General features: G+C 39.5%; 1 protein-coding gene across 1 annotated transcript; it reads left to right on the top strand.

Annotated features, from left to right (window-relative positions):
• Positions 1-1,131: 1,131 nt before the first annotated feature.
• Positions 1,132-2,031, top strand: LOC121211412 (uncharacterized). Its single transcript, XM_041084175.1, has one exon. The coding sequence runs from the start codon at positions 1,132-1,134 to the stop codon at positions 2,029-2,031; it is 900 nt and encodes a 299-aa protein (XP_040940109.1).
• The last annotated feature ends 10,513 nt before the right edge of the window (positions 2,032-12,544 follow it).

The raw sequence follows: 12,544 nt of genomic DNA, 5'->3' as shown, positions 1-12,544 counted from the left end.
GACCATTGGGAGAAAAGGTTTCAAGATGCCCGAATACGAGAGGACACTCTGAAAAAGAGTTTGTTAAAAAGCCAAAACGAAAAGGAGAAGTTACGTGCTCGGGTGGTTGAATTGGAAAAATCACTTCATCAACATCGTAGCTGTAATTCGGTAATTGAGCTGAAAGCTAGTCTGAGCAGGATCGAAGAGTTGAAAGGGAAAGTAGAAGAACTCGAGACTGCACTACGAGATAGTAAAATTCGAGTGGAACTGCTTGAGGCAAACAACGACCATTGCAGGGAACAGCTTCACCACTCTTAGAACCAGATTAGAGATAGAGATTATGTCATGGGCGAAGCTGTGGCTCAGGTTCGAGAGGTAGCCGATCACTTGCAAACCTTGGCAGTCCAAGCTGATGTATTAAGCTTAAAGTACGAGTCAGAATCAGATCAAGGCCGAAAACTAGCTTGGCTCCTTAGAAAAATTAAGGCTTTGGGCATTAGGGCAAAGTCGTATATGTAATCATCCGTTCTATGTAAAGAAATTTTTCTTCTAGTGAAGTTCTTCTAATGAAATTGAATTGGAATCAACGCCTCTTTTTTTGCATTCATTCATTTGCATTACATTTCATCATGTGTATTAAATTTCGCGAAAAGACCCTGATTAAACAAAATTATTTCAGTTAATCTGGAAACCAACGAGAATCAACCAACCGAACACAGCTACTATACCCGCCGTAAAACCAAAGCAATGGATCAGAGATTAGAGAGAATAGAACAAATGCAAAGGGAAATGCAAGAGCAATTACAAGCACAGATACAAGAGCAACTGGCTAAGATACAACAAGATATGAAGGAAAAAATGGAAGAATCCCAAAATAATCTGATAGGCCAGTTGGCGCAGTTGCTGGCTAGAGAACGCGAGAAAGGGAAGAGCACCATGGGAAACAATAATGAAGACCCTATCTATCCTCCAGGCTTTGCTCCGATAAACACCCAACCATAATCGGAGGTGTATCCACGAACGGTATCCGTCACTATTAAGCCCCAGCAATACCAGGCCAATACCTCGACACCAATAAACATTCCTATAGGATCAGGCTCTAATCCCGGGGATAATCCAGCTAATCCATTTGTCTCGGACCTTGATGACATGGCAGAAATAGAGAAAGGAAAAGTAGATATGGCAAAACAACTCGATAATCGGTGCAAATGGCTTGAGGAAAAATTCAAAGCAATGGAAGCTGCTGATTACTGTGGCGAGATCGATGCTAAAGACTTAAGCTTGGTCCCAGATCTAGTGCTCCCACCAAAATTTAAAACCCCGGAGTTCGAAAAATATAATGGGACGAGCTGCCCTGAAACTCATATTACGATGTTCTGTCGAAGGATGACAGGGTATGTTAACAATGACCAGCTGTTGATCCACTGTTTCCAGGACAGTCTGATCGGATCTGCGGCCAAGTGGTATAACCAGCTCAGCCGTGCCCAAATTGGTTCGTGGAAGGACTTGGCTCAAGCTTTCATGAAACAATACGGTCACGTGACGGACATAGCACCTAACAGAATTACCTTACAAAACATGGAAAAGAAGCCGAGTGAAACCTTCAAACAGTATGCACAACGGTGGAGGGAAATAGCGATGCAAGTTCAGCCACCCCTCTTGGAGAAGGAAACGACCATGCTATTTATCAACACTCTAAAGGCCCCATTCATTAACCACATGTTAGGAAGTGCTACTAAAAGCTTCTCGGACATAGTAATGTCCGGGGAGATGATAGAAAACGCAGTAAGATGTGGGAAGATTGAAGCGGGGGAAAATGCCAAGAGAACGGCTCCAAGAAGGAAAGAAAACGAGGTGAACAATGTGAGCGCATATCATAAGGGTTATTCCAAGCCGGTCACAGTAAACCAGCTGAGGGCAGTGACTACTAGCCATCAGGGCTCCGCGAGTCAAGATTCCAACCCAAGGCCTAACACGGAAAGAGTCCAGTTCACGCCAATCCCAATGACGTTAGGGAGCTTTACCAGAACCTGTTCGATGCACATGTAGTGTCTCATTTTTACCTAAAACCCATGCAACCTCCATTCCCAAAGTGGTATGATGCAAACATGCAATGCGAATACCATGCAAGAATTATGGGGCACACAATTGAAAACTACACGGCCTTCAAAAAATTAGTCGAAAGGTTCATAAAGATGGGCATTGTGAAGTTCGATGATCCCACAAAACCTAATATGGCGGGAAACCCGTTACCCAGTCATTCAGACAATGGGGTAAACGCGATAAGCGAAAGTGGAGGAAGGAGAACTAAGATGGACGTATCGGAGGTAAAGACCCCGTTGAGATGGGTTTGGAAGAAAATGGTGGAAGAAGGTTTACTTATACAAGGTTTAGAGGAGAAGCCTGAATGAGGGAAGTACTATTGTGAATTCCACGACGAGGAAGGGCATGAGATCCAAACGTGCAATGAATTCAGGGCTCTGGTACAGAGATTGATAGAAAATAAAGAGATCGAATTCTTTGAGTACACCGAGGGCCCGAAGGGAGAAGATGTGTGCACGTTAGAGCAAGGGCCGACCAACAATGTCCGAGGGGTCAATCATCCGGTCGTAATTATATCCCGACCAAGAGTTAATGAAGTCGGAGTACTAATTGCGCCAAAGGTCATAATTCAAAAGCCCGTTACTTTCCCTTATAAGGATAGCAAAAGGGTTCCTTGGAATTACAACTGCAACGTAACGATCCCGGGAGGGGAGAATCCAGTTGGCACTTCGGAGAAAGGTCAAGACGAGGGTTTCTATACACGCAGCGGAAGGCGTTATACTCCGAACACAAAGGCAGAATGAGCTAAAGGAAAATCTGTGGTCATTGAACAAGAAAAGGAAAAGACGACCAGACCTGAATCACCCGTCAATGAGCCTGTAACTGAAAAAGAGGCAAAAGAATTCTTAAAATTCTTAAAACACAGCGAGTACAGCGTTGTGGAGCAATTGCACAAACAGCCAGCTCGCATATCCGTACTAGCCTTGCTCTTGAGTTCAGAAACTCACCGAAGTGCATTGATGAAGGTTTTAAATGAAACATATGTTGCGGATGACATCTCTGTCAACAAACTCGATCGTCTGGTCAATAACATCAGCGCGGATAATTTTATTTTCTTTAATGATGATGAAATACCACCGGGAGGCATGGGATCTACAAAGGCCCTACACATTACCACTCGCTGCAAATGATACACATTGCCAAGGGTATTGATTGATAATGGATCGGCATTGAATGTCATGCCCTTGTCCACGTTAAATAGGTTGCCAGTGGATAACTCTCACATGAAGACATGTCAAAACGTCGTGAGAGCATTCGACGGTACGGAAAGAAAAGTGATGGGAAGGATCGAGATACCTCTCTTGATTGCCCAAATACATACGAGGTGGACTTCTTGGTAATGGACATCAAGCCATCATACAATTGCCTGTTGGGGAGACCGTGGATTCACTCGGCGGGGGTAGTGCCGTCATCCCTATACCAAAAGTTAAAGTTGGTAACTGAGGGCAGGTTGGTAACGATAAACGCGGAGGAAGATATTATTGCATCCGTCACCAATGACGCACCGTACGTAGGTGCGGACGATGGGGCGATAGAATGTTCCTTTCGATCGCTAGAATTCGTCAATGCTACATTCATTGTCGAAGGAAACAAGATCCCAATGCCCAAAATATCCAAAGCTACGAGGATGGGCCTACGATTGACGGTCGGCAAAGGAGTCCGTCCAGGAAGAGGACTTGGAAGGTGCCTCCAAGGAAGGAGCGAGATACCAATGCTAAAAGAAAAACGAGATCGCATTGGCTTAGGATTCAAGCCAGACGCGAAGCAAAAGAAGAAGGAGCTGGAAAAAAGGCAAGAGGTGAGAAGAGCACGTCTGTACGGTGATGAGGTCAAATGGGAACCAATGACCTTCCCTCATTTATCCTGAACGTTCGTGTCCGGAGGAACTATCCATCCAAAACAAGAGATGACAATGCAGAAAGTGGCAGAAGAGATGTTGGGAAGTTGGATCATTAACACCATATCTGAAGAAAAAGCTGAAGAATGGGATTTATCTGGAATTTGCCCTTACATTCCTGGAAGTGTTTTGAACAATTGGACCGTGGAGGAGATCCCTGTAAGTTTTAGAATTAATTCAGAGTAATGTTCAAAACAAACTTATTGCTCTATGCCTAGGGGCAATAAGAACCTTTTTATGAAATAGGCATATGTCCAAATATCGTCATTTCAATAAAAATGCATTCTTGCGTATCATATTGAGCAAATATTCTTTTATTTCATTCATAATCATACCATAAATCAAATATCCTTAGTTTCTTTTGTTCTTTGGATTTCTTTCTTCATCCATAACAGGTCTCTAGATATCAATGATATGAGCAACGTTGCCAATGACCCAGAGATTCTTTTCGAGCAAGATTTGTGTATGGAGGACACAGAGAATTTTGAGGATGACTGAAATTGCAGCCTATCTCCTGATTTGTTAAGGATGGTAGATCAAGAGGAGAAACAAATCCTACCTCATAAGGAGTCAGTGGAAATTGTTAGCTTAGGAGAAGGAAAAGAGGTGAAAATTGGAGCTAGTATCGCTGCAGAAACAAAGCAAAACCTCATCGAGTTACTTCGGGAATTCAAGGATGTCTTCGCATGGTCATATCAAGACATGCCCGGATTGAATACTGATATCGTGGTACATCGACTCCCCATAAAGGAAGAATGCAGGCCAGTACAACAGAAACTCCGAAGGATGAGACCTGATGTTTTTTTAAAGATAAAGGAAGAGGTCAAAAAGCAATTCGACGCCGGTTTCTTACAAGTGGTCAAGTACTCAGAATGGGTAGCCAACATAGTCCCAGTTCCTAAGAAAGATGGGAAGGTACGGATGTGCGTGGACTATCGGGACCTGAATAAAGCCAGCCCCAAAGATAATTTTCCATTGCCTCACATTGATACACTAGTGGACAACACGGCAGGTTACTCATCTTTCTCCTTCATGGACGGCTTCTCGGGATATAACCAGATAAAAATGCATCCTGAAGACATAGAAAAGACAACATTTGTAACCATGTGGGGAACGTTTTGTTATAAAGTGATGCCATTCGGATTAAAGAACACAGGAGCAACATATCAGAGAGCCATGGTAACTTTGTTCCATGACATGATGCACAAGGAGATCGAAGTTTACGTTGACGACATGATTGCAAAATCCAAAACCGAGAAGGAGCATGTGCAAGTCCTGAGGAAACTATTCTTGAGATTAAGAAAGTTCCAACTAAAGCTCAATCCCGCAAAGTGCACCTTCGGGGCTAGGTCAGGAAAATTGTTGGGGTTTGTAGTCAGTGAGAGGGGAATTGAGATTGACCCAGATAAAGTCAAGGCTATACAAGAATTACCCCCGCCACGCACTCAAAAAGAAGTTTGAGGTTTCCTAGGAAGATTAAATTACATCGCCCGTTTCATCTCACAACTAACGGAGAAATGTGACCCTATATTTCGTCTCCTTAGGAAGCATAATCCAGGTGTTTGGGATGAGGAGTGCGAGAAAACTTTCGATGAAATCAAACATTATTTGTCCAGTGCCCCAGTACTGATGCCACCTTGCCCGGATAAACCACTGATACTGTACTTGACAGTGTTTGAAAACTCCATAGGATGCGTGTTGGGCCAACATGACGAGTCAGGAAGAAAAGAGAAAGCGATATACTATCTCAGCAAGAAATTCACCGAAGGTGAGACAAGATATTCGTCGATCGAGAAGTTGTGTTGTGCTTTAATTTAGACAACCCGAAGACTGAGAAAATACATGTTGTACCACACAACTTGGCTTATCTCGAAACTAGATCCTTTGAAGTATGTGATGGAGTCAAATACTTTGAACGGAAGAAAGGCTCGTTGGCAAATTTTGCTTTCTGAGTTTGACATAGTCTACGTGAACCAAAAGGCTGTAAAGGGGAGTGCAATAGCAGATTTTCTGGCCAGTAGAGCTTTAGAAGATTATGAACCATTGAGCTTTGACTTCCCGAATGAAGACCTAATGTACATTGCGACCACGGAAGAAGACTCTCAAGAAGGTCACCTGTGGAAACTAAATTTTGACGGAGCTTCAAATGCTGTGGGTAATGGAATCGGGCAGTCTTGGTATCCCCAAACGGAGATCATTATCCTTTCACCAGCAAACTGGATTTTGATTGCACAAACAATATGGCCGAATACGAAGCATGTATCATGGGAATTCATGCAGCAATAGAACGTAAGATTAAAGTGTTAGAGGTATATGGGGATTCTGCATTAGTGATCTATCAGCTTAAAGGGGAATGGGAGACAAGAGACCCTAAGTTGATCAATTATCGGAGGTTGGTTCTTGAGTTAATCGAGGAGTTTGACGATATCACTTTTTGCTACCTTCCACGAGATGAAAACCAGATGGCTGATGCTTTGGCAACCTTAGCTTCTATGATCAAAGTGAATAAACAAGAGGATATGAAGCCTATCCCAATGAGTATTTATGAGGCTCCGGCTCATTACTGCAACATTGAAGAAGAAGAAGAGAATGATGATCATCTTTGGTACCAGGATATTTTACGATATGTGAAGAGTCGTGATACCCAGACCAAGCAACTGAGAATGATAAAAGGACACTAAGAAGGCTGGCTAGTGACTATGTCTTGGATGGAGAGATCCTATACAAAAGAAGGAAGGATCAGGTACTCTTAAGATGTGTAGACGCTGTCGAGGCTAAGCAAATCCTGGAAGAGGTTCATGAGGGTGTCTGCGGAACACACGCTAATGGTTTCACAATGGCCAGACAGATTATGAGATTCGGATATTATTGGTCCACCATGGAAGGAGATTGCATCAACTATGCCAAGAAGTGCCATAAATGCCAAATTTATGGAGATAAAATGCATGTAACTCCTTCACCCCTTCATGTCATGACTTCTCCATGGCCTTTCTCCATGTGGGGTATGGATGTCATTGGGCCGATCTCACCAAAGGCATCTAATGGACACCGATTCATCTTTGTGGTCATAGATTACTTCACCAAGTGGATAGAGGCTACTTCTTACGCCAACGTCACAAAGTCGACAGTTAGTAAGTTCTTAAAGAAAGAGATTATATGTCGATATGGGATGCCTGAAAGAATCATATCCGACAATGCATTAAACTTGAGCAACAGCACGATAGCGGAAGTTGGTAGCCGTTTCAAGATCAAACATCATAACTCGTCACCGTATCGCCCAAAGATGAATGGTGCAGTCGAAGCTTCCAATAAGAACATCAAGAAGATCATAGGAAAAATGACTGAGACCTATAAAGATTGGCACGAGAAATTACCATTTGCCCTATACGCCTACCGGACGTCAGTCAGAACCTCTACCGGGGCAACACCTTTTTCTTTAGTTTATGGAATGGAAGCGGTTCTGCCTATGAGATCGAGATTCCCTCTCTACGCATACTTTCAGAACTAAAATTAGATGAAGCAGAATGGACCCAGTCTCGATACGACCAGTTGAACTTGATTGACGAAAAGAGGCTAAAGGCTATCCGTCATGGTCAAATGTATCAAAAGAGAATGATGCGGGCTTATAATAATAAAGTTTGCCCTAGAGAATTCCATGAAGGAGACCTCGTATTGAAAAAAATCCTCCCCATACAAAAGGACTTCAGAGGGAAATGGATGCTGAATTGGGAAGGACCTTATGTGGTAAAGAAGGCTTTCTTTGGAGGGGCTCTGATTTTGACCGAGATGGATGGTAAAAGCTTGCCTAATCCTGTGAATTCGGATTCAGTCAAGAGGTATTTTACCTACAAAAAAAAGAAAGAAAAGGGAGAGGCCAAGGTGAAAACCCGTGAAAGAGCGCTTTGAGACCAAAAGGGTTTGAATTGAAAACCCTGGAATGGGAAATTCAAATTTTGATCGAACATGGGGCATACGGCAGTTTTGCCTTCTCTGAATTAATAGGAGGGGGGATGCTACATATTGGGGCATCAACGAAGTACTCTTGGTCTTCCAAACACATACCGAGTTTAAAAAGTCCTCGAGAAGTTTGTGCAACGAAGCTCATACTACGATATCTGGGGCACCTATTCTTATCTTATTCATTTTGTTTAGCAGAATGTGCCACCTTAATTAATTCGTAGGTTCACATTTTGTAAATGTGCTATCTTAATTACCTTGTTCATCTTGAGCTTCGCTCTCAATAAAATTCCATCTTGCCTATTGCGATAATCTCTTTCAAGCATCTTTCATTAAGTTGATGATTAACGGACTAATAATATTCAAAAATAGTTTTGCATATTACTCTGAAATTCTTCTAAATGATACAAGGACCTGAAACGGGGCTAATTAGTTTGAATCACCCAAATTCAAGGATTGGAAAAGTTGGGGAAAGAATAGCCCAGATTACGATTATCCTTCGGGTATTCTGCCAGAGATACCAGTCAAGAAAAAGACAGAATAATACGTCAATAATAAAATCTTGATGAACAACGAGTGGTTAAAAAAGGGGGGACATTTTGCATTCTAGCTAGGAGCATTTGATTCATTCTGATCATGACATCCTAATCATTTGACATAAATAGGTCCATGAAACGAATTCAACAGGTCTTGTTCTCCAAAGAATGGTGTAACAGATCGAAGACGAAGAACCTTAAACCCCTAAGCAGTAGGGTAACAGGTTGAATTGCAGATCTTATCTCCCTAAGCAGTAGTGGAGCAGATCAAAGACGAAGAACCTTAAACCCTTAAGCAGTAGGGTAACAGGTTGAATTATAGATCTTATCTCCCTAAGCGGTAGGAAAGTAGATCGAAGACGAAGGGCCTTAACCCCCTAAGCAGTAGGGTAACAGGCAAATTCACAGATCTTAACCCCCTAAGCAGTAGGGAAATAGATCGAAGGCGAAGGGCCTTAACCCCCTAAGCAGTAGGGTAACAGGCTAAATTTACAGACCTTAACCCCCTAAGCAGTAGGGTAACAGGCTAAATTTACAGATCTTAACCCCCTAAGCAGTAGGGAAACAGATCGAAGGCGAAGGGCCTTAACCCCCTAAGCAGTAGGGTAACAGGCTGAATTTACAGATCTTAACCCCCTAAGTAGTAGGGTAACAAGCTGGAAATCAAATATCTTCTCTCTGAGATGGCGTTGGAGCTGCTAAAAGCCACAACAGATCTCCTTGAAGTTTCAGTAGATTGAAAATCACAGATCTCATCTCTCTGAAGTTGCAGTAGAGCAGATCCAAACAAACCTATCTTCCTAAAGTACAACGGGCGGGTTAAAATAGCAAGACTTATCTCCCCGAAGTTGCAGTGGAGCACAATAAGGCTACTTGAAGAATAATGAGCACCAAAGAAGTCAGACCCAGCGACCGGCAAATGGTCTTTCCTGAAAGTCTTTGCTCTATAATCGTTACACGACAATGAGCAAAGAGGGGCAGCTGTACAAGCCCAATTATGCCCGGCCCAAACTAAAAGACCAAACCCAACTAAATACAAACCCTAAAGCCCAAATAATAGCCCACTATGTTAAAAAAAATTGCAGCAGCCACCAAAGTTGTTAGCTGCGAACCTTCAGCCACCAGCCTTCCCACGTGCGCCACCACCGCTCGAGGCGCCAGTCACTGGCCTTCCACGCGTCTGACACTCCCATGACCTGCAAACATTGGAAAAGAGGAAAATGGCAGCAAGAAGCATAAGCAGTAGCAGAGAATAAAACAACAATATTTTAATATGGGAATCGGCTATAAAGCCGAAATGAAACTGATTGTAACGGGGGGTGGACACAGACATTTGAATAAAAGAACAGAACAAAATTTAAAGGTTGACCTCTGATTTATTTTACTTTGTTTTCATTTCGTTCTTTCATCTCTTTAAATTTCTTTTTATTATACTACAAATCTAAAAACAAAAAACAAAAAGGGTAAAAGATCAAAGAAGGGGACTTACCCGAATCGAAGTGACCGTCGTCGGAGATCGCTCCTCCGCCGTCGATTCGACCCGAAGAGTCGTAGGGGGTTCCTTCTTTGGATCTTCTTTGGTCAAGGAAGTTTTCGCTGTTAAGTTCGCCTTAAACAGGGGCTTGAAAGCTCGTTTACACCCCAACCACCGCTTGTGGTGGCGCTGCGGTGAAGGCGACAATGAAGGTTCTAATAACCCTAGCCGAAATGAGCAGAGAGGGAAAGAGGGCAAAGGCCCTCTGTTTTCTTTTTTAAAATAAAAGCTGAAATGAAAAAGAGAAAAGAATGGCTTAAATGGCCAGGAAACGGCAGCAGTTTTTTTTAAGGCTAAAATGGGATATTTTCGTTCACGGTCCCTCCTATTTTCCTGCGCCATTTGATTTAGTCCTTTTTGCATTTTCTTTTTTTAATTTCGCCCACTTATTTCATTTCATTTCCGTTCTAGTCCTCGGCCTGAGTGGTTGAAATGCAGCGCATTTGAGACTTGGGATAATGTCCCATTTCGTCCTCATAAATTTGAATGCATTTTGATGTAGTCCATGGCACTTACCTGTTATTATAATTTGTACCTTTTCTTTCATTTTGATTTTAATTTAATCATTTCCTCTTTATTTCAAACTGTTCCATTATATTTATTATATGCCCATTTGCGATTTATTTAGATATTATTTTATTTAGTTTCAAACTTTATACGGTATTTGTATATTCGTCTTTTTTATTTAAAAAACTGTTTTATATTTATTTACTTTAAGGGTTTTTTTACATATTAATTATCTTAATGCATACATATATTACATATTTTGTCTTCATTTTTATTAGACTATTTGTTTTTTTATGTTCCATTATTGTGCATATTCCTTCTTAAATCTTTCACATGATGTTTTAAACCTTTTATTGATCTGTTTTGGGTCTTTTATACTATTTTGCCTCACATTAAGATCCTCATTCATATTAGTTATTATAGATTACTACGTTTTACTCCAAAGTACCATTTTTATTTTAAATCGTTTAATGTACTATTTATTTAAAATTATTGCGTTATCTTAAACCTTTTATTCATTTATTTTTAGTATTCTATGTATTATTTATTATAAGTTTTTGTATTACCCATTTTTAAACTTTATGTACTCATGTCTATATTATTTGTTATAAAATTTATGTATATATACCATTTATTTTAAGTTTCTATATGTTTGCTATTATTCCCAAAACTGTTTTTGCCATATATCTATTTCAAATTATTACGTTGTTTATTCTTTAGTTATTATGAATTATGTATTTCTAATAATTTTTTATATATCATATCTAAAGCGTTATTATAAAGTATATTTATATTGTCTATTTTAAATCCTTTTACGTATTATACATTTTAAACTTCATATTTATAATTTTAAATTAACTTATATATTATTTAGTTCAAAGTTATTTTACACCTTATTTCAAAACCATTCTACTTATTCCATGTTATCTATTTTACACTTTTAATTATATATATATCACCCATTTTAAAATTATTCATATGAATCTTTTGTAACTTGCTTTATAATATAGGTTTTAAAATTCTCTTACATCATTCATTTTATAAACTTGCTTTATGTGTCATTCATTTTAAATTGTTTTATTATTTATTGTAAAATTTTATATATGCTATCAATTTCAAATCATTATATCTATTTTTATATATATTCTAATTATTTCTTTGACGTATTGTATCTTATCTATTTTAAATTTCTTTTACATATATTCTTTTTTGTACATTATCGATATTAATTTTTTTTCTTTTTTTCTCTTCACATCATTTATTTTAAATTCATTTCTTACCATCATAAAATTTGTTTTATACTTTATTCATTTTAATTTGCTTTATTTTTTTAAAAAAATGGTTATATTTTATTTAATTCATTTGTCTTTGATTACTAGTGATTAATGCCTAAGTGATATATGTTATGTGAATGTTACCATTGTATGTATTATATTTGGTTTATTCGTATTTTCATTATTGTCATTTGCTTGTATAAACATTGTATTTCATGTTGTATTATCCCGTGCTCTACGATATATCTTTGTTTTATCTAGCCTAAGTCGTATCATTCATTAAGCCCAATACATTTATCCAATAAATCATTTTATTTCAACCTAACAAATACACCTCGTTTAAATATCGTATTCGTTACTATTCAAAAATGAAAATTTCCAAATAAGGCAATGTTTGCATTTTGGAACATCAAGGAATCGTGCCCTAACTTACGGGGTTTCGATTTCCTTATTGTTTCTAAATAGCCAAATATCCTTTTCGAGTTTTAAAGCACCTAATATTCTCATTTAAATTAAGAGACGACTTTGTGCTCGGGAGTTCATGGTATTGTGTCCTAACTTACGGGATGTGATACTCTGATATCTCGAGGTAAGGATATCTTTAAACAATCAATTCAAGCTAATTCAAGAATTTTAAAGTCAATATTAATAGAAAAGATCGTATTTCAAATCCCTTCCCGATTTTCAAATTTTCGACATTAGGACACTAACTAATCAATTCGGTACCAATTTTTTGGCGTGTCAAGGGTGCTAA

The sequence above is a fragment of the Gossypium hirsutum genome, chromosome A02, assembly GCF_007990345.1.
Source record: "Gossypium hirsutum isolate 1008001.06 chromosome A02, Gossypium_hirsutum_v2.1, whole genome shotgun sequence".
Taxonomy (NCBI): domain Eukaryota; kingdom Viridiplantae; phylum Streptophyta; class Magnoliopsida; order Malvales; family Malvaceae; genus Gossypium; species Gossypium hirsutum.
This window is presented reverse-complemented; position numbering and strand designations above follow the sequence as displayed.

What these genes read in the sequence shown, in the direction of transcription:
- LOC121211412 (XM_041084175.1), top strand. Translation starts at nt 1,132, where the DNA reads ATGGCAGAAATAGAGAAAGGAAAAGTAGATATGGCAAAACAACTCGAT.